This window comes from Scyliorhinus torazame, chromosome 8 (genome assembly GCF_047496885.1).
Source record: "Scyliorhinus torazame isolate Kashiwa2021f chromosome 8, sScyTor2.1, whole genome shotgun sequence".
Classification (NCBI taxonomy): Eukaryota; Metazoa; Chordata; class Chondrichthyes; order Carcharhiniformes; family Scyliorhinidae; genus Scyliorhinus; species Scyliorhinus torazame.
Genome location: NC_092714.1, coordinates 40,735,087 through 40,757,566, shown reverse-complemented (window position 1 = coordinate 40,757,566; position 22,480 = coordinate 40,735,087). Strand labels below are relative to the sequence as shown.

Sequence of the window (22,480 nt, the reverse complement as noted above, 5' to 3'; positions counted from 1 at the left end):
GTATTTTTGGTAGAATCTGGCGTTCTTGAACTTGGCTATTTGTGACCTCAGAGGTGTCCTCATTTCTTTCTGTAGGTGGTACTTCTTGAATAATTATTTCAGTATGTGTCACTATAGGCATTAAAAAATCTTCATAAACAGAATCTGAACTCGCCACTGCCTTGGTCTCTGTTCAAAGTATCGCTCAATATTCTCTGAAGGTAGAAACTCTTGAGAAGTTTCTGCAAACTCATTTAATGTAGCAAGTAACTGATCCCATGACATCACCAAACTCTTTCATCATCCACCTGTACGGCGTATGATATTGGACTTGCCTTTTTTAAGATCATATAAGGTACCCAGTTAGCACTGTTGCTTCACAGCGCCAGGGTCCCAGGTTCGATTCCCGGCTTGGGTCACAGTCTGTGCGGTGTCTGCACATTCACCCCCATGTCTGCGTGAGTTCCCTCCAGGTGCTCCAGTTTCCTCCCACAAGTCCCGGAAGTCGTGCCGAGTGCGTCCACAATCACTGAGAACATGTGTCCCTCTAGTGGACCAGTATAATCAATATATATGCTCTGCCATAGCTGAGTCGGCCATTCTCACGGATGTAATGGTTGTAATCTAATGTAATGTATGTAATGTGTTCCTTAGTTTTGCACAAGATTGACATTGCCCAATTCTCTCTTCAATTTGAGTATCTAATCCTGGCCACCAAAAATAACTGTGTGCCTATTCTTTCATCTTTACCGCATCAGGATGTCCCTCAGGCAGTTGGTCAAGGACTCTACTACGCAAGCATGGAGGAATAATCACACAGATTCCCCACAATAGAACTCCATTCTGCACTGTCAATTCAAGTCTTTGTATGAAGTAAGGCTTGAGGTCTGGACATTTCCGATGAAAGTCTGGCATCGTTCCATTTTGGACCAAGTCCATCACCTTCCCCATTGCTGGATCAGTTATTGTTTATCTTTGAATTTGAGATGAAGTCACAGGTACATTATCCATGAGTGGAAAAACAAAGTATTGATGACATTTTTACCTGAGTCATGCTTCATGTGAAATGAAAATGAAAAATGGGTAATGGCAATCGTGATAGAGCATCAGCTTTTGCATGCTGCTCGGACTTTGGATACTGCATATCATAAGCGTGTGCTAACAACCAGTGTGGGGCTGGTTTAGCACAGGGCTAAATAGCTGGCTTTTAAAGGAGACCAAGGCAGGCCAGCAGCACGGTTCAATTCCCGTACCGGCCTCTCCGAACAGACGCCGAATGTGGCGACTAGGGGCTTTTCACAGTAACTTCATTTGAAGCCTACTTGTGACAATAAGCGATTTTCATTTTTAATTTCAATATCAATGCCCAATTTTCCTATCTAATAGCTGCAAAAGAAGGTATGCCTTTATATGGCCTAAAGATTGTCGTCAATGTTTGATGATCTGTCAAAAGGGTAAAATAACGCCCATTAATGTAATGGTGGAAACCTCCTTGCACCAAAAATGATGCTCAAAGCTTCTTTTTCTAGCTGAGCATAATTCTTTACTCTGCCAGTTAGAGTACGTGAAGCAAATGGTATCTGTCGTTCCTCTTCTGAAGGCATAGTGTGCGTGTCAACTGCACCAATCCCACAGGGTGAGGCATCGCAAGCTAATTGCAACTTCATTTTGGGATTATAATGAACCAACAGCTCTGACTTCAGTACAGCTTCTTTAACTTCATTGTATGCATTTCTAACATTCTTTAGACCAGTGCCCTGCCTGTTTGACACACAGCAAAGTATGTAAAGGCTTCAATCGTGTTGCTAAATTTGGCACAAATTTATCATAATTGATCAATCCTAAAAACGACCTTCCCTGTGTCACATTTTGAGGATTATGGTGCTTCTAAGATTGCTAATATTTTCTTTGCCTCTTTGTGTCAACCATCTATGTTGATGATATAGCCTTGATAATTTATGGATGATAATTTATGGATTGGGGCAGCACAGTGGTACAGCACCAGGACCCAGGTTCAATTCCAGCCTTGGCTGACTGCCTGTGTGGAGTTTGTACATTCTCCCTGTGACTACGTGGGTTTCCTCCATATGTTCCGGTTTCCTCCCACAGTCCAAAGATGTGCAGGTTCGGTGGATTGACCATGATAAATTTCCCCTTATTGTCCAGGGGTATGCAGGTTAGGTTATGAGGTTACGGGGAAAGAGGGGAATGAGCATGGGCAGAGCGCTCATTCAAATGGTTGGTGCAGACTCAATGGGCCGAATGGTCTCCTTCTGCGCTGTAGGAATTCTGTGATTTGCAGATGTCATACTTTTCCTTCTGAACTCTCAGGTTTTGGCTCTCACCACTTCAGTGTAGCTTCCAAATTCTCCAAGTGTTCCGATTCACTAAAACAGGTGATGAGTCTGTGATCTAAATAACATTGCACTGCATTCAACTCACTTAGAATTTAATCCATGGATCTTTAAAAAAGAGCAGGCACAGATGTTATTCCAAATGGAAGTGTTCTGTGTATTACGATGCTGAGTATTTACTGTGATTCGGCAGCCAATTTCATCTCTAATTATGCCTGTGAAAGATCAATTTTACTGAATTTCTATCCTCCAGAAAGTCCAGCAAACAAGTTTTCAATCAACGGCAGCAGATAACGATCTATGCACAAAACTGGGTGATTAGTAGTTTTAAAATTTCCAAAAATTCTCACTGAGCCATCCCGTTTTAATACAGGAACAATTGGTGTCACCCAATCACGTAGCAATAGTGCCAATGACACCTGTCCTTATTAATCTTTCTAGTTTTTCTTCAACTTTAGGCGTAATGGCATATAGTATGGTTCTAACTTTGAGACATTTGGGTATGCTGGCTGGCTTGACTTTTAGTTGTAGCTCAACTCCAGTCAGAGAGCCTAGTGAATTTTTGATCACCTTCTTATACTTCCTCAGAGGTTGCTGCAGGTTGTTCTTTGAATCTGTATATTGATTGACTGTTTCCCAGTTAAGCCTAATCTTAACCAATCATGCTCTGCCAAATAGAGCAGGAAACGTTCCATGGACAACGTGAAGAGGCAACTTCACTATCTGCCCATTTGTTTCTACTTTCACCATAATGCATCTTTTTAATGCTGAAACCTCTACAGTGTACATCCTTAGGATCACACATGATGGTCTTAAAGGCTTTTGATGATAAATTGACTTCGGTATTAGTGATACTACTGCACCCGTATCCACTTCCAGTTTAATTTCATGACAGTCAAGTTTTTAATAAGCCCAAAAATATTGTTGATCGCCCTGCATTGACAAAACACCTTCCTTAAGCTCTTGTAGTAGTTTGGTTTTGCTGTCTTCGAATGATCCTGAGCTTCATCCACTAATTTGTAGACATTACTAGAGTGTTTACTTGTATTGTTCTTCTTGCGCTTTCTTGGTTCGAAGAGGTTTTCTGAGCCCAACACGCCTTGGCAATGTGGCCCTTCTTGCCACAGTTCTTGTATTCAATTTACTCCAGCATTCCCCTACTGAGTGTCCAACCTATGTACTATGGTGCACCTTTGCAGCCCTGTTCCTTGCGGTGTTCATTTTGTAAATCTTCGCTCCAGCCCTTATCTACGAAGCTTCTCTCGTTGCACACTCCATAAATGTGCCAATTTCCACAGCAGCTTTTAGAGTTAAATCACTTACAGTAAGCAGCTTCCTCTGAATAGCTTCACTGCATAATCCACAAACCAGCCAGTCTCGAAGAGCATCATCGAGTGTTGTACCAAAATTGCAATATCTAGCTAATCATCTTAAAGATGCTACAAACTGAAGATAATTGCACCTTCTTCCTGACTACGTCAGTGGAAATGAAACCTTTCTGCAACCTATGAAGGTTTAGAAGAGAAATGTCCCTCTGGGATATTTTCGTTGATTTACTGAAGGACTTGTCTCCTGATTTTGTTGGGTGAACAAGATTCTGTAGCCGGATAAACATTCTTCGGCCAGCTGAATAGGTAACTGTTGCAACCTTCAGGTACTCAGGTGTCTGATTAGCTATTGAAAACAATTGGAATCTTTCTTCATAGGAATTCCGTTTAATTAATCCTCACCAATGCGTCCATGGCTCCCGTTTTTCCTGCCATTTTTGCATCCCGGCTCCCAGGGTCTACACTTCCTCTTTTCTGACTGTATTAGAAGTATGGCGCAAACAACCCCATGAACAAGCAACTCGGAATTCTTTCCCATTTTATGCCTGAGTATTTTGACTTTCTGGCTGAGTAGTGGCCCACGCAGAGTTGGCATACTTGAAAATCCCCGTTCCCTGCAGCCTGTGTACCTTCACAACGTGCACAGTCCCTACAGCCCAGACCTCACTCACTTCAATGGAAGCAGGTCTTCCCCGACTGTCAGTCTTCTTTCTGACAGTTGCGATTGAAAAGTTGTTTTTAACCTTGACCTTGCTTCTCCCGACATCTGTGTGTGTGCGAGTCTAGTCCCAAGAATCATCCATTTCTCCCAATGCCATCCCATAATTAAGTGACAAAAATCTTTCCCGTGATTTTTCCGCCTCAATTCTCATCACCAGTTTGCTCTCCTGTTACATTTCTTTGTTGCCGCAAAGAGAAACGGTATGGGTGTTGTTCATAACAATAAAGATGGTGATCTACTCAAAGCCGGCGCAAACACTCTGCTGACGTCGCTACACATCACGTGATACCGAGCCAGCAATAATGTATTCCCAGATACGTAACAAATGTGATTATTTATTCTTGCCATACCCATAAGACCTCAACAAAAAAGATCATACATAAACTGTTTAAATTAAACATTATTTTCTGATTGTTTAAAAATTGGCTTTGCTGGACCAAAAACATGACTGCTACAGGTCACACAATTTTCAAGTTGGCTACAGTTCTGGAAATTTCCAACAGTAATTGCAGGACAAAGCTTAATCCACATCATTGTGGAATCTAGCACCTATAATTGTGTGGATCTGTTACAAGCAATGAAACAAGGCAACAACAAAAGGGCTGCCTCCTCAGCCTGCACTTATAACAGAGAACCATCAAAAGTGGTTATACCTGCAGAGGTGCTAATAACCACCATCTATCGCCTAAGGTGAACAGTGGATTTTGACCAATGGCATAGAAACTTATTGTTAGCCTGAAACTGACTCCTCAAAGGGTAACTACCACATGAACTAAGCTCATTTGGCATATGGAAAGTTTTAATGTTACATTCCTGGAGTCCCAGCACAATCTGCTTTTAAACATTCAGCCTGTGAACATCAAAGCAGAACTCTAGGCTGACGTCAAAGCCTGTCTCAAGTCTGAACCTCCTTGAAGCTTGGTTCTCTGGAAGATTCCTGCCATCATCTGTAAGGTGGACCATGTCTCTGGTTACCAAACTCAGCTTGCTGCGCCATCACCAGCTTTGAAAGAATTCAGCAACTCATGCTTCAGCTAGCTGGGCCCACCTGAACTTTACCTCCTACATGAAGGAGCGTTCACTGGAATCTGACATTAACTAATATTCATATCTTTATGGGTTTTTCTTTTAAGTTATTACCAGTTTAAAAACTCTTTTTTTTCCTATCTCCATGTGTGTATGTAGTTGTGACAACCATCGCCCAGGTTTGAATGTATGAGTAAACAATACTTCTGATTTAACGCTAAAGAGATTTTGCTGCAAGTCACTTTAAAATTAAATTCACAAACAAAGGGTTTGGGGAAATATATCACCACCTAATTCAAAAACTAAACACCTTTCCTTACAGAAATATGGTGAGAAAATAAGGAAGTTTGGTTTGCTCCTTCCCACTGCCCGTAAATCCTTCCGAACGCCGAAAAATTAAAGGGTCATTTTACTTGATCTCTCCTCTCATGATAGCTCTCTTGTACCGGGAATAAGTCTGCAGGGCACACCCAAGCCCGATCACCGCCACACAAAAAATGCTACCTTGGCACCCTGGTAGTGCCACCTGGGCACTCTGGCAGTGCCACTAGGGCGCAAGCCTGGAATTGACAGGGTGCCTAGGTGGCACTGCCAGCCCAGGGTGGCATTTTGCCCATGCTGAGGTTCAGACCTGTGGGAGCTGTGCGCATATGAAGTGGGAGGATTGAGGATCCCCCCACAGATGAGTTGGGGAATGGGGAGGGGTGGCAAAGAGATCAAAAATGATGGCCCGATCTCCTCAGTGCAGGAAATGTGACGGAGTGCTGCCTTGGCGGGGTGTTCCCCCCGGGTTTCCTCCGGGTGCTCCGGTTTCCTCCCACAGTCCAAAGATGTGCAGGTTAGGTGGATTGGCCATGATAAATTGCCCTTAGTGTCCAAAATTGCCCTTAGTGTTGGGTGGGGTTACTGGGTTATGGGGATAGGGTGGAGGTGTTGACCTTGGGTAGGGTGCTCTTTCCAAGAGCCGGTGCAGACTCGATGGGCCGAATGGCCTCCTTCTGCACTGTAAATTCTATGAATGTAGAAGTAACCTGGAGTTCCCCGGCGAGGCCTGAAAAAATAACACAGTCCCTTTCGATAGTACCGGGAACGATCCCATTAAACCCGCCCAAAATGGGACGCTGCTTTTTGTTCATTTGATCGGACCCCTTATTTCTCATCCAACAGGGCCTTCAGCACAAGGTTCGCATTCGGGCCAATATCTTTCTGGAGAGACAATTTATTTCACATCAAACCTTGCTTTCAGCTCGTAGTTTGTCTGCAGTCCCAAGAGAACAGCACCCAGAGGCTTGCTGGAGAGAAAGCCAGACCTCACAGGCCTTCTGGAGAGAATTAGCTGGATCGTTTTGGAGAGAGTTCGTTGGATTGCTTCAACGGGCTGCCGAAATCAAAACTGAACCCAAACTCAAGCCTTGAAGCTCTGAAAAACATTCCAGTGGGATCATACCCAATCAACCACCACCTGTTACTGGGCAGAGCATAGCACTCTGGGCCCATTCATTGGCCACCAGCCAAATCAATCAAACCGAGTCCTCACTGATGCCGGCCAGTCTGCAATCAGCAGTTTAAAACAGCACAGCATTTCAGATCCTTCTGTTTGAATTAAAGGCACTGGCTCCCCACAGGCTGCATGCCTTAAAGTGGCAGGCCCATTAATCATCAATGGAGCATAAGTGCAACAGGAAAATAAAAGAAAGGGGAAAAAGGGAATAAACAGGAAGGATCATGACACATCATTTATGTTGAGTTGAATTTGGATGAGACTGCTATAGTTATAGAACATAGAACATTACAGCGCAGAACAGGCCCTTCGGCCCTCGATGTTGCGCCGACCTGTGAAACCACTCTAAAGCCCATCTACACTATTCCCTTATTGTCCAATGACCATTTGAATGCCCTTAATATTGGTGAGTCCACTACTGTTGCAGGCAGGGCATTCCACGCCCTTACTACTCTCTGAGTAAAGTATCTACCTCTGACATCTGTCTTATATCTATCTCCCCTCAATTTAAAGCAATGTCCCCTCATGCTAGACATCACCATCCGAGGAAAAAAGCTCTCACTGTCCACCGTATCCAATCCTCTGATCATCTTGTATGCCTCAATTAAGTCACCTCTTACCCTTCTTCTCTCTAACAAAACCAGCCTCAGGTCCCTCAGCCTTTCCTCATAAGATCTTCCCTCCATACCAGGCAACATTCTGGTAAATCTCCTCTGCACCCTTTCCAATGCTGCCACATCCTTCCTATAATGCGGCGACCCGAATTGCACGCAATACTCCAAATGTGGCCGCACCAGTGTTTTGTACAGCTGCAACATGACCTCATGGCTCCGAAACTCAATCCCTCTACCAATAAAAGCTAACACACCGTACGCCTTCTTAACAACCCCCTCACCCTGGGTGGCAACTTTCACGGATCTATGTACATGGACACCGAGATCTCTCTGCTCATCCACACTGCCAAGAATCTTACCATTAGCCCAGTACTCTGTCTCCCTGTTATTCCTTCCAAAATGAATCACCTCACACTTTTCTGCATTAAACTCCATTTGCCACCTCTCAGCCCAGCGCTGCAGCTTATCTATGTCCCTCTGTAACCTGTAACATCCTTCCGCACTGTCCACAACTCCATCAACTTTAGTGTCATCTGCAAATTTACTCACCCATCCTTCTACGCCCTCCTCCAGGTCATTTATAAAAATGACAAACAGAAGTGGCCCCAAAACAGATCCTTGTGGTACACCACTAGAAACTGGACTCCAGTCTGAACATTTCCCATCAACCACCACCCTTTGTCTTCTTCCAGATAGCCAATTTCTGATTCAAACTGCTAAATCACCCTGAATCCCATGCCTCCGTATTTTCTGCAGTCGCCTACCGTGGGGAACCTTATCAAACGCTTTACTGAAATCCATATACACCACATCAACTGCTTTACCCTCATCCACCTGTTTGGTCACCTTCTCAAGGAACTCAATAACGTTTGTGAGGCACGACCTAGCCTTCACAAAACCGTGTTGACTATCTCTAATCAAATTATTCCTTTCCAGATGATTATACATCCTATCTCTTATAAACCTTTCCAAGATTTTGCCCACAACAGAAGTAAGGCTCACTGGTCTATAGTTACCGGGGTTGTCTCTACTCCCCTTCTTGAACAAGGGGACACATTTGCTATCCTCCAGTCTTCTGGCACTATTCCTGTGGACAACGATGACTTAAAGATCAAAGCCAAAGGCTCAGCAATAACCTCCCTAGCTTCCCAGAGAATCCTAGGATAAATCCCATCCGGCCCAGGGGACTTATCTATTTTCACACTTTCCAGAATTGCTAACACCTCCTCCTTAATAACCTCAAGCCCTTCTAGTCTAGTAGCCTGAATCTCAGTATTCTCCGCGACAACATTGTCTTTTTCCTGTGTGAATACTGACGAAAAATATTCATTTAGCTCCTCTCCTATCTCCTCGGACGCCAAGCACAACGTCCCACTACTGTCCTTGACTGGCCCTACTCTTACCCTAGTCATTCGTTTATTCCTGACATATCTATAGAAAGCTTTAGGGTTATCCTTGATCCTACCTGCCAAAGACTTCTCGTGTCCCCTCCTGGCTCTTCTTAGCTCTCTCTTTAGGTCCTTCCTGGCTAACTTGTAACTCTCGAGCGCCCTAACTGAATCTTCATGTCTCATCTTTACATCAGTCTCCTTCTTCCTCTTGATAAGTGTTTTAACTGCTTTCGTAAACCACGGTTCCCTTGCTCGACCACTTCCTCCCTGCCTGACAGGTACATACTTATCAAGGACACGCAGTAGCTGTTCCTTGATCAAGCTCCACATTTCCATTATGCCAATCCCCTGCAGTTTTCCTCTCCATACGATGCCTCCTAAGTCTTGCCTCATCGCATCATAGTTGCCTTTCCCCCAGATATAACTCTTGCCCTGCGGTATATACCTATCCCTTTCCATCACTAAAGTAAACGTAATCGAGTTGTGGTCACTATCACCAAAGTGCTCACCTACCTCCAAATCTAACACCTGTCCTGGTTCATTACCCAGTACCAAATCCAATATGGCCTCGGCTCTCGTTGGCCTATCTACATACTGTGTCAGGAAACCCTCCTGCACACATTGGACAAAAACAGACCCATCTAACGTACTCGAACTATAGCGTTTCCAGTCAATATTTGGAAAGTTAAAGTCCCCCATAACAACTACCCTGTTGCTTTCGCTCCTATCCAGAAGCATCTTTTCAATCCTTTCCTCTACATCTCTGGAACTTTACAGAGGCCTATAGAAAACCCCTAACAGGGTGACCTCCTTTCCTGTTTCTAACCTCAGCCCATACTACCTCAGTAGACGAGTCCTCATCAAACGTCCTTTCTGCCACCGTAATACTGTCCTTGACTAACAATGCCACCCCTCCCCCTCTTTTACCACCTTCCCTGAGCTTACTGAAATATCTAAACCCCGGCACCTGCAACAACCATTCCTGTCCCTGCTCTATCCATGTCTACGAAATGGCCACAACATCGAAGTCCCAGGTACCAAGCCATGCCGCAAGTTCACCCACCTTATTCCGGATGCTCCTGGCATTGAAGAAGACACACTTTAAACCACCTTCCTGCCTGCAGGTACACTCCTGTAACTTTGAAACCTTACTCATGACCTCACTACTCTCAACCTCCTGTACACTGGCGCTACAATTCAGGTTCCCAAGCCCCTGCTGAACTAGTTTAAACCCTCCCGAAGAGCATTAGCAAATCCACCCCCCCCCAGCATATTGGTACCCCTCTGGTCCAGGTGTAGACCATCCCGTTTGTAGAGGTCCCACTGACCCCAGAATGAGCCCCAATTATCCAGGAATCTGAAACCCTCCCTCCTGCACCATCCCTGTAGCCACGTGTTCAACTCCTCTCTCTTCCTATTCCTCATCTCGCTATCACGTGGAACGGGTAACAACCCAGAGATAATAACTCTGTTTGTCCTAGATCTAAGTTTCCACCCTAGCTCCCTGAATTCCTGCCTTACATCCCTATCCCTTTTCCTACCTATGTCGTTGGTACCTATGTGGACCACGACTTGGGGCGGCTCCCCCTCCCGCTTAAGGATCCCGAAAACACGATCCGAGACATCACGCACCCTGGCACCTGGGAGGCAACACACCAACCGCGAGTCTCTCTCTCGTTTCCACAGAATCTCCTATCTATCCCCCTAACTATTGAGCCTTCAATGACTAATGCTCTACTCCTCTCCCCCGTTCCCTTCTGAGCAACAGGGACAGACTCTGTGCCAGAGACCTGTACCCCATGGCTTACCCCTGGTAAGTCATCCCCCCCCAACAGTATCCAAAGCAGTATAGGGATTAAGGGTTATGGTGTTCGGGCTGGAAAGTGGAGCTGAGTCCACAAAAGATCAGCCATGATCTCATTGAATGGTGGAGCAGGCTCGAGGGGCCAGATGGCCTACTCCTGCTCCTAGTTCTTATGTTCTTATATACTTGTTACTAAGGGGAATGACCACACGGGATCCTGACTGCTTCCTCCCAGCCCCTCTCACCGTCACCCATCTATCTTTATTCTTCGGAGTAACTACATCCCTGAAGCTTCTATCTATGACTACCTCTGCCTCCCGAATGATCCGAAGTTCACCCAGCTCCAGCTCCAGTTCCCTAACGCGGTTTCTGAGGAGCTGGAGATGGGTGCACTTCCCACAGATGAAATCAGCAGGGACACTGATGGCGTCCCTCACCTCAAACATTCTGCAGGAGGAACATTGCACTACCTTCCCTGCTATCCCCTCTAGATAAAAAAAGAAAAAGAAAGAGCTTACCTGTTATTTATTCCCCTTCTCTGCAAGCACTCACTCAGCAACCTCTGCGCCCCGCATGATAACACCGGAGGGAAAATAAAAGAAAAAGTATTTACCAGTCACCAGCCAGTCCCTTACCTGCAGGCTGTGACGTCACGGTTCAACTTCTTTCGACTTCTACCTGCCATCGAGTCTTCCTCTTGATCTTTACAGCATTTTTCTTTTTGGTTAGAGGAGAGGGTAGGGAGGGAAAGACTGAAGAAGTGTTTCGGGTTTAAGTGTCACTTGACAACAGCTCCTCCACAAACCACCTTCAAGTTAGGGTGAGCACATGGACGTATGCAAATTCCCCCCGCAACAGCCAATCAGCAGCTCTGCTCTACTGCCCTCTGCTGGATGCTTGTCTTCACTTGAACAGATAGGGTCTCTTGTTCAGGTACACCTTCAAGTTAGGGTGATCACACGGACGTATGCAAATTTCCCCCGCAACAGCCAATCAGCAGCTCCGCTCTACTGTCCTCTGCTGGATGCTCGGGTTTATGGGCAGCAGCACGATTGAGATACAAATATTTTCCAGAATTCATCACAAATGTGTGAGTAAAATACATTGGGGCAATTCAAAGCTGCTGCTCAGGTTTAATTAACTGAGGCAGGCACAGATATTGCTAAGGATTCCAGGATAGTGCCAGAGAATTTCGGATGACCGACAAATGTTCCTAGATCTTCACAGATAAAGATGTTTCCTTTGAAATTTAGATTTAAACAGAACGTTAATCTGGATGTGGGTTCAGTAAATCCAGATGAGGAATTCGGGATCATCACAACAGTTTGTTTTTTGTTAATTGTGGTGCTGAAGTATTGCTGCCAATGTCAAAGTGATAATCTGAAAGTCTAGACTTTGGTCAGAAGCCAAATCTGATAGACTTTTGATGAATTCCTGAGGAAATGGCAGCTTTTAATTAACAAAATGATGGAAAATCTGATGTGCCTTGAGGCAAAAAAAAATCTCTTAATATGTTTGCTTCTGTTTCCGGACAATGCACGTCAGGGTCAAGTATAATCCACAGTACAGACTCATCTAGCTTCAAGTGGGGGGGGAAATGTGATCATTGAGATGCCAGAAGTTTTGAAACATTATATATTGTGAACAAAATGACAGTTGGATTGGATGCTGTGCCGATTTTAGATTTCAAAAATACCTAACACGGTTAAATCTACGTTTGTCAGCTTGTTAACAAATAGAGCAGGGAGATAATGTACTCATAATAGATTCAAGCTGTTTTTCCAGAGGCACCCATTACTCATAACAACCTAAAACATAGACAGTCAGACAGCAAACTCGAGTCTGGAAAGAAACTGGGCGGGCCCCTAGTGCATGTTTTGGGGGGGTAACCTGTCGATGGCCGGCAGTGAGATTTTCCAATCCCGCCGCTGTCAGTGGGGTTTCCCGTAGTCCACACCCTCCACCGCCAGAAAACCCACGGTAGAGCGGAGTGGACATCAGTGAAACAGCCGGAGAATCCCGCCCTGTGTTATGCTGCAAGATCCATCCCATTCTCTGTTGATACTTGGTGATGCACTGATAATGTTATGCTTAGCAAAGCTTGAGCTCCTGGTATCCAAATGATAATCAATTTTCAAATGATAACAAAGTGAGAATACAACTGTCAGATTTGTTTTTTATCATCGTGAAGTTCAAAAATGATTGCTATGCAATGGTTGCAACTGTTGCAAAACCAAAGTAGTGTGAGACTCCCTGTTCGAAGTAGCCTTGTATTAATTGTGTCTCGTATTATTAGACAAACCATTTTTGTTTATTTATTAAACTGAAATGTGTGGAGACTATTGTCGTCATGCTGCAGATTTGATGACAATTTGGAACAGGTGAACGAGCAGAATATCTGCAATATAATTGGCCAGTAATAAAGCAGCAGATTTGTTTTGTGAAGTGAGCTGAAGGGATAGCATATTTCCCGTGTGTTAACGTTCTAGATTGGGTAGGTTAATTGAGTCGCACCAAGCAGAGCTCAGGATAGGGCAGGAGAATTTGAATCTGGTTGATTAGCGACATTCTGACAGTAGCCAATACCTTGGTTAAAGTCTTTTACCCTTTTGTCTTGTTTGGAAAATAGCACAGTGTGGTCAGATCAATCATTTGGCAAAATAATTGCTTTAAGGAATAGTACGAAAATCAATATTTTTGAACTATAAAGGAGAAAAAGGTTTTTGTTGCAAAATTTGGCTCCATAGTAAGTAGTTTTTTATTTCATAATCATTTACGGGATGTGGGCGTCGCTGGTTAGGCCAGCATTTATTGCTCATCCCTAGTTGTCCCTCAGAAGTTGGCGGTGAGTTGCTTTCTTGAACCGCTGCAGTCTCTGAAGTGTAGCTACACCCACAGTGCTGTTAGGGAGGGAGTTCCAGGATTTCGACCCAGTGACAGTGAATATTTGCAAGCTGGAAACACCGCTGGAGCTGGGCGAAATGGTGGAATGCATTAATTCCACGCAGTCAGGGAAAGCTCTGGCACTGGATGGGTTCCCGGTAGACTTTTACAAAACGTTTGCAGTGGCGCTGGCTCTGCATTTGCGGGAGATCAAAGGGGGCCCTGCCGCCCCTGCTGGCTCAGGCCTCAATCTCATTGAACCCCAAAAAGGACAAAGACCCAACAGAGTGTGGAGCTTACAGACCCATCTCTCTCCTAAATGTTGATGCAAAGGTCCTAGCGGAAGCGCTGGCAAGGCACCTGGAGAGCTGCCTGCCAGAAGTGATCGCGGAAAATCACTCTGAGCTTGTCAAGGTCAGACAAATAATAGTGAACATCAGACGCCTGTTGAATGTAATTATGACCCCACCCAGGGAGAGGTCAAGTAGAATGGAGTTACCCATGGTGGTACTTGAACGGTTTGGGTTCAGGGCAGGATTCACCGGGTGGGTGAAGCTCCTTTACATCAGTCCCAAGGCGAGCACGCGGATGAACGCCACCAGCTCTGAATACTTTCAGCTGCACAGGGGAACAAGGCAGGGGGGCCTGCTATCCCTGCTCCTGTTCACACTGGCAATTGAGCCACTGGCCATCACCTTTAGATGACTGGAGTGGTGAACAGGCATTCGGAGAGGGGGAAAGATCATAGAGTCTCACTCTATGCAGATGACCTGTTCCTTTACGCGTCAAACCCCATAGCCAGTATGGGAAAGATAACTGGACTCCTTAGGGAGCTCGGCGCCTTCTCAGGTTACAAACTCAACCTGGGAAAGAGCAAAATCTTCCTGGTGAACGCCTGAGAGGGAGGAGCTACCACTTAAAGTGACCCAAACCAAGGTAAGGCCCCTGGGAATCCAAGAGGCCCACACCTGGAAGGATCTTCACAACTGGGACGTCTCCAGCCATGTGGAGGAGGTGAAGAGGACAATGAAAAGATGGGACTCACTCCATCTTTCGCTGGCGGGAAGGGTACAGAGGGTCAAGTGAACATGCTGCCTGGGTTCCTCTTCGTATTCAGATCACCCCCAATCTTCATCCCCAAATCCTCCTTCACCAGATTAACAAGTTAATAGATTATCATAGAATTTACAGTGCAGAAGGAGGCCATTCGGCCCATCGAGTCTGTACCGGCTCCTGGAAAGAGCACCCTACCCAAGGTCAACACCTCCACCCTATCCCCACAACCCAGTAACCCCACCCAACACTAAGGGCAATTTTGGACACTAAGGGCAATTTATCATGGTCAATCCACCTAACCTGCACATCTTTGGACTGTGGGAGGAAACCGGAGCACCCGGAGGAAACCCACGCACACACAGGGAGGATGTGCAGACTCCGCACAGACAGTGACCCAAGCCGGAATCGAACCTGGGACCTGGGAGCTGTGAAGCAATTGTGCTATCCACAATGCTACCGTGCTGCCCTTTAATCACGGCCTTTGTCTGGGGGGAGGGGTGGGAGGAGGTTCCTAGGATACGCAAGACCATCTTACAACGAGGGTGAAAAGTGGGAGACCTTGCCCTACCGAACCACCTATTCTACCACTGGGCGGCCGTGGTAAACCACGTTATTGTGTTTATTGTATTATATTCACTGTGCTGTGTTGTACATGCCTGGGCTTGTCCAGGCTGGCTCCGCCTGTGGCTCCTCCCCTCGGGGCTTCTGTATAAAAGTGCAAGTCTCCGCCTCCGGGTCCAAAGGCAGGAGACTTGCTGTTTAGTGTATTAAAGCCTCAGTTACATTTATCACTCGTCATCTATTATTGATGGTGTATCAATTTAATACACTAAACTTCTAAAGAGGCACTCTTCACTCAAGATGAACTCCTCACTCAAGCCCAACTGGACCCACAAGCAGCTGACGCTATAGAGACTTTTGAACACTGGCTAAGCTGCTTCGAGGCTTACCTCGCATCTTTCAACGAAGACTTCACAGACCTCCAGAAGAAGCGGGTCCTCCACGCACGGGTGAGCCCAAGAGTCTTTAACCTCATCAGGGGCGCCCCCTCGTACGTGGAGGCAATAACACAGCTAAAGGGACATTATGTGAAATCCGTCAACCATGTATATGCTAGGCACCTCCTCGCCACGAGACGCCAACGCCCTGGGGAATCACTCGCGGAATTTCTGTGTGCCTTGCGCATCCTCTGTCGAAACTGTGACTGCCGGGCGATATCAGCTACCCAGCACGCGGAGCTGCTGATCAGGGACGCCCATGTCGCGGCCATGCACTAGAACTATATCCGTCAGCATTTATTAGAAGGGGGGACACTCGGTCTCCCGGAGACAGTACAACTCTCCAACTCACTGGAGGTGGCATCCCAGAACATGGGGGCCTACACCTCCGACCGTGCGGAACCCTTGTGGGCTTCGTGGGCGCAGCCATCAACCGATCCAGGCACGACGCAAGCCTACGCCACACAGCGGCCCGCCAACGCCGGAGGCCCGAAGTGCTACTTCTGCTGCCAGGGTACTCACCACGACAACGCTACCCGTCACAGAACGCTACTTGTAACGGCTGTGGGATGAAGGGCCACTTCGCAAAAGTCTGCCAGGCCCGACCCCCCCCAAATCTTCTATACCCAGCAGCGCTGCCTGCTGCCGGTCGGGGCCGCTCCCAGCTGCTGCGCCACCCGCCATGTGCGACCCATGGCCGCCGCCGCCTTCAATCTCGGCTGAGACGTGCGACACATGGGGGCCGCCATCTTGGATGCCATCTTGCATCTTGCCACTACCGAACGGTCCGCCGACCGTCTTCCGACACTCGCCTCCGTCACACTGGACCGGCTCCGGCTGCACCACCTTGCGAAGTCTACAATGATTGTCCGGATCAACGGGCTCGAGATGGCCTGCCTTTTCTACTCCGGGAGCATGGACAGCTTCATACACCCAGATACGGTGAGGCGCTGCTCCATCCCCATCCTACCCGCAACCCAGAAAATCTCCCTGGCTTCCGAATCCCACGCAGTCGAAATCCGGGGGTACTGTGTCGCGACCCTCACTGTGCAAGGCGTCGAATACACCAACTTTAGGCTCTACGTCCTCCCCCATCTCTGCGCTGCCCTATTACTGGGGCCCGACTTCCAGTGCCACCTCCAGAGCCTTACCCTAAAGTTCAACGGACCCCTGCCCATCCTCACCATCTGTAGCCTCGCGACCTTTAAGGTCGCCCAACCCACCCTCTTCGCAAACCTCACCCCGGACTGTAAGCCCATCACTACCAGAAGCAGACGCTACAGTGCCCAGGACAGGACCTTCATCAAGTCAGAGGACCAGCGACTCCTGCGAGTGGGGATCATTGAGGCTAGCAACAGCCCCTCGAGAGCTCAAGTGGTGGTCATCAAGACTGGGGAGAAGCACCGGATGGTCATCGATTATAGCCAGACCATCAACCGGTACACGCAGCTGGATGCGTACCCCCTCCCCCGCATATCTGACATGGTCAATCAGATTGCGCAGTATTGAGTCTTTTTGATACTTCAGCAGTCGACTTGAAGTCTGCGTACCACCAGCTCCCTATCCGCCCGGAGGACCGCCAATACACTGCCTTTGAGGCAGATGGCCGCCTCTATCTCTTCCCCAGGGTTCCTTTCGGTGTCACCAAAGGGGTCTTGGTCTTCCAAACGAAAATGGACCGAATGGTTGACAAGTACGGGCTGCGGGCCACGTTCCCGTAACTAGACTACGTCACCATCTGTGGCTGTGACCAGCAGGACTATGACGAGATCCTCCGGCGCTTCCTCCGCACCGCAAAACTCCTGAACCTAACTTATAATAGAGAGAAATGTGTCTTTCGCAGAACCCGCCTGGCCCGACCCCGATCGCATGTGCCCCCTCCTAGAATTCCCCCTCCCCCAGTGCCCCAAGGACCTGAAGAGAAGCCTGGGGTTCTTCTCTTACTATGCCCAATGGGTCTCCAACTACGCGGACAAGGCCCACCCACTGATCAAGTCCACCACGTTTCCCCTGGCGACTGAGGCCCGACTGGCCTTCGATCGCATCAAAGCAGACATCGCCGAAGCCTCGATGCACGCTGTGGACGAGTCCATCCCTTTCCAAGTAGAGAGCGATGCGTTGGACTTTGCTCTGGCCGCTATACTCAACCAGGCGGGCAGGCCCGTGGTTTTCTTCTCCCGTACCCTCCATGCCTCCGAAATTCGACACTCCTCCGTCGAAAAAGAGGCCCAAGCCATAGTAGAAGCTGTGAGACATTGGAGACATTACCTGGCCGACAGGCGATTCACTCTCCTCACTGACCAACGGTCGGTTGCCTTCATGTTTAACAATACACAGCGCGGCAAAATCAAGAACGACAGGATCCTGAGGTGGAGGATTGAGCTCTCCACCTATAACTATGGCATCTTGTATCGGCCCGGGAAGCTCAATGAGCCCCCAGATGCCCTCTCCCGCGGTACATGTGCCAGCGCACAAGTAGACTGACTCAGGGCCCTCCACAACGACCTCTGTCACCCGAGGGTCGCCCGCTTTTTCCACTTTATCAAGGCTCGCAACCTGCCCTACTCCATCGAGGAGGTCAGGTCCGTCCGTGACCAGGGACTGCCAGGTCTGCGCGGAGTGCAAACCGCACTTCTATCGGCCAGACAGAGCACATCTGGTAAAGGCCTCCCACCCTTTTGAGCACCTCAGCATGGACTTCAAAGGGCCCCTCCCCTCCACTGACCGTAACATGTACTTCCTCAAAATCGTTGATGAGTACTCCAGATTCCTCTTCGCCATCCCCTGCTCTGACATGACCTCTGCCTCCGTTATCAAGGCCCTGCACAGCCTTTTCACCCTGTTTGGGATCCCCGCCTATATCCACAGTGATCGGGTCTCCTCCTTTATGAGCAACGAGTTGCGTCAGTTCCTGCTCAGCAAAGGCATCGCCTCCAGCAGGACGACCAGGTATAACCCCTGGGGAAACGGACAGGTGGAGAGGGAGAACACGACGGTCTGGAAGGCCGTCCTCCTGGCCCAAGGTCAAAAGGTCTCCCAGTCTCCCGCTGGTAGGAGGTCCTTCCCGATGCGCTCCACTCCATCCGGTCGCTTCTATGTACGGCCACTAACCAGACTCCTCATGAGCGCATGTTTACCTTCCCCAGGAAGTCCACCTCCGGGGTCTCGCTTCCGTCCTGGCTGACAGTCATGCGAGGAGCCATAAAACCAAAGCCCTCGTCGAGAAGGTCCTGCTCCTCCATGCAAACCCCCAATATGCCTACGTGGCACACCAGGACGGGCAGCAGGACATGGTCTCCCTTCGGGATTTGGCACCTGCAGGCTTCCTGGCGACAAACACCACCACCCCCCACCCTACACCGGCTCCCCCCACCTCCGCCCACCTCCCTCACGAGCTGACTCCCGCAGGTCCACCGAGGACAAGCACCACCACCCCCGCCCATACACCGCCCCCCCCCTCCCCCCCTTCGCCGACTCAACATCTGGGTGAAGATGATGACAACACGCTCCCGGATGCACAGGTCACGATGTCGGCGCCAACACCACAGCCGGGAATGAGGTGGTCACAGCGGAAGGTCAAGGCCCCCGACAAACTTGACCTTTAACACCACTTCACCTCCACCGGACATTTTTTTAAACATGGGGTGAATGTGGTAAACCACATTATTGTTTTTCTTGTATTATATGCACTGTGCTGTGTTGTACATGCCTGGGCTTGTCCAGGCTGGCTCCACCTGTGGCCCCTCCCCTCGGGGCTTCTGTATAAAAGTGGCAAGTCTCCGCCTTCGGATCCAGTTCGGGTCCAGAGGCAGGAGGCTTGCTGTTAAGTGTATTAAAGCCTCAGTTACGTTTTTCACTCGTCGTCTATTATTGATGGTGTATCAATACCGACCCACCTATTCTACCACTGGGCGGCAAACATGAAGAGGGTGAAGGGGTGGCTAAGGGAGCCGGAGGTGGACTGGGTCCAAATGGAGGAGGTCTCCTGCATGGGGACGTCTCTCCGAGCGCTGGCCACCAGACCCCCCCACCCCACACACACACACACACACTCCAGGAAGCCGGTGGTAGTGGCTACACTAGGACATGGAACCGGTTCAGGTGCCATTTCAAGCTTGGAGTGTTGTCCATAGAGGCCCCCGTCTGAAACAACCACAGATTCACACCAGCGAGGATAGATGCCCCATGTGGGACATGGTCGGAGGTCAGATGACACTGAGAGTGAAAGACATGTACGTGGATGGGGGACTGGGGGAAATCTCAGAGAGGCTCCAGCCCCTCAAAGGGAACAAGCTCAGGTATCTGCAGCTGCGCGACTTTATCCGCAAGGAGACAGAAATGTTCCCCAGAGACCCGGACACATATTTCTGGACACAAAGATAGGGATGGACCGGTTTGGAGACGACAAATGTGGCAGCATCTAAGACGACTCATAGAAAAGGTCAGGACCCCGCTGGATGAGACCAGATGGAAATGGGAGGAGGAGCTGGGCATAGAGACAGGGGGAGGCCCTGCACAGAATTAACTCCACCTCCTGTTGTGCCGGGCTAAGCTTGATGCAGCTCAAGGTAATGCACACCTACAAAGAACAAAGAACAAAGAAATGTACAGCACAGGAACAGGCCCTGCGGCCCTCCAAGCCCGTGCCGACCATGCTGCCCGACTAAACTACAATCTTCTACACTTCCTGGGTCCGTATCCTTCTATTCCCATCCTATTCATATATTTGTCAAGATGCCCCTTAAATGTCCCTATCGTCCCTGCTTCACTAAGATACGCATGAGTGGGTTCATCCCGCAGGTGGAGGATCAGTGCGAGTGGTGTCAGGAGGGCCCGGTCAACCACACCCACACGTCCTAGTCCTTCCTCAGACTCGGAGTTCTGGACAGCCTTTTTCGAGGCGATGTCCAGGGTTGTGCGGGTCGAGATGAAGATGTGCCCATCTTTGGCGGAATTCGGGGTGTCATAGCATCCAGAGCTCTGGAAAGGGAAGGGGGCGCCCGCCCTGGCCTTCACCTCACTGATCGCCAGGTGGAGATGTTTACTAGGCTGGAAGTCAGCAGCGCCACCCAGGGCCTCGGAGTGGCTCTCAGACCTGGCCGAGTTCCTGAAACTGAAAAAAATAGAATTCTCGATAAGGGGGGTCCTAGGAGAGATTCCACGGCACGTGGAAGAATTTCACAAACTTCTGCACAGACCTGTTCGCAACCGGCAACTAACGGGGGGGTGGGGAGCCGATAGGGAGGGAGGGTACTGGCGGTGGGGGTAGGGCGAGGAAAGGGGGGGCAGGGAGCACCGCCTGGATGAAAGGGAGCTTGCGTAAAGTAGAGAGGACATGGGAGGAAGGCTATTTGCAGGAGGGGACTAGGATACCTCCCCATCTTTTAAAAAAAACTATAAATACACACTGATGTAAATAATGTAGGAAATGAGGGGACTGCGACTCGTGTCACTGATGCAGTGGCAGCCTGTGATACCTGTGTTGGTGTTATTGTTTTGGTTACTATTATTGTTTTTATATTGTTCTGCAAAGTTTTGCTATTACATGCAAAATTCCAATAAATATATTTTCAAAATTAAAAAATCTTGAACAACAATGTAAAAGATGTTAAAAAAAAAGAGCATTTTAACCTCTAACAGCAGAATAGATACAAAAGTCTTGGAAATCAGAAAGGTGGCTGGTTTAGACTTCTTTCCCCCTCTGGATAGCAGTGACATTGAAAGGACTGCTTCCATTGCTGGTCACTAGTTAGGCGCTGAGTGACTATTTTAAAATGCATTAGGGTATATATTGTCCAGCACATACAAGCCAAGTGTCGGCCACATGAAGTGGGGATGTCATATCCCCTTAACTGAAAGACAATAGTTCAGTTAATTTTTTTTTGTCAAAATTATTTTCATTTTTTTCCGCCTTTCGTACTGCTGCATAAATTACTTGTATTTGTTGCATGTTGTGATTTAAACTCATAATCTCGGGGTTGCTATATACTACTGCACTACCAAACCCGAATGGTTAATGAGAGTGTTAATTTGTATCTATTTTCCGGTGCTGCAGAATGTTTATCGCACACTGCCCTGGAAATTGTATCTACAAGTTGTTTCGGTAAACAAAACTGCAAGATTATCGCCAGCAGCCGCTATTTTGGAGACCCTTGTTTTCCTGGAATGCAGAAGTATCTCCGCGTCATCTATGTATGTGGTAAGTGTAAATCATTTCAACATTAAAATATTTATTTTCAGAGATAAATGATCGGAATTTCTTTTCAGGGGAGATTTCTTAATTTTTCCTTTTATGGCATACCAGAAGCCTTATCAGAAACATAAAAACTGAAACCCATCTCACTGCAATGCATTCCAGCCCATCAACAAATACATAATCTTCTGAAACTATTGCTGGTTTTAAAAAATCTGTCTTAAGAACCGGACAGAGGTCGAGTGACAGAGGCAATATCAGAAGTCTTGGCAGATGGCAGCTGCATGTGCATCACATGGGGCTGGATTTTACTGTGGTTTTGCAGACCCCAACACTTCAGCACAAAGCTGACTCAGAGTCAGAAGCCCGGCTTTTATTCTTACCTTGGGTGACTGTGTGGAGTTTTCACGTTCTCCCTGTGTCTGCGTGGGTTTCCTCCGTGAGCTCTGGTTTCCCCCCACAGTCCAAAGATGTGCTGGTTAAGTGGATTGGCCATGCTAAATTGCCCCTTAGTATCCAAAGATCTACAGGTTGGGTGGGGTTGCGGGGATAGGGTGGGGGAGCGGACTGAGGTGGGGTGCTCTTTCAGAGATTGGTGCAGACTCGATGGGTTGAATAGCCTCATTCTGCAC

General features: G+C 48.0%; 1 protein-coding gene across 3 annotated transcripts in view; it reads left to right on the top strand.

Annotated features, from left to right (window-relative positions):
* Positions 1-22,480, top strand: part of eva1c (eva-1 homolog C (C. elegans)) — a 174,723-nt gene that overhangs the window by 104,821 nt on the left and 47,422 nt on the right. For all 3 annotated transcript variants that reach the window (XM_072513433.1, XM_072513432.1, XM_072513434.1), the window contains exon 6: positions 21,711-21,854. In XM_072513433.1, coding sequence (XP_072369534.1) covers positions 21,711-21,854 — 144 coding nt within the window. The remainder of the gene's footprint in view (positions 1-21,710; positions 21,855-22,480) is intronic.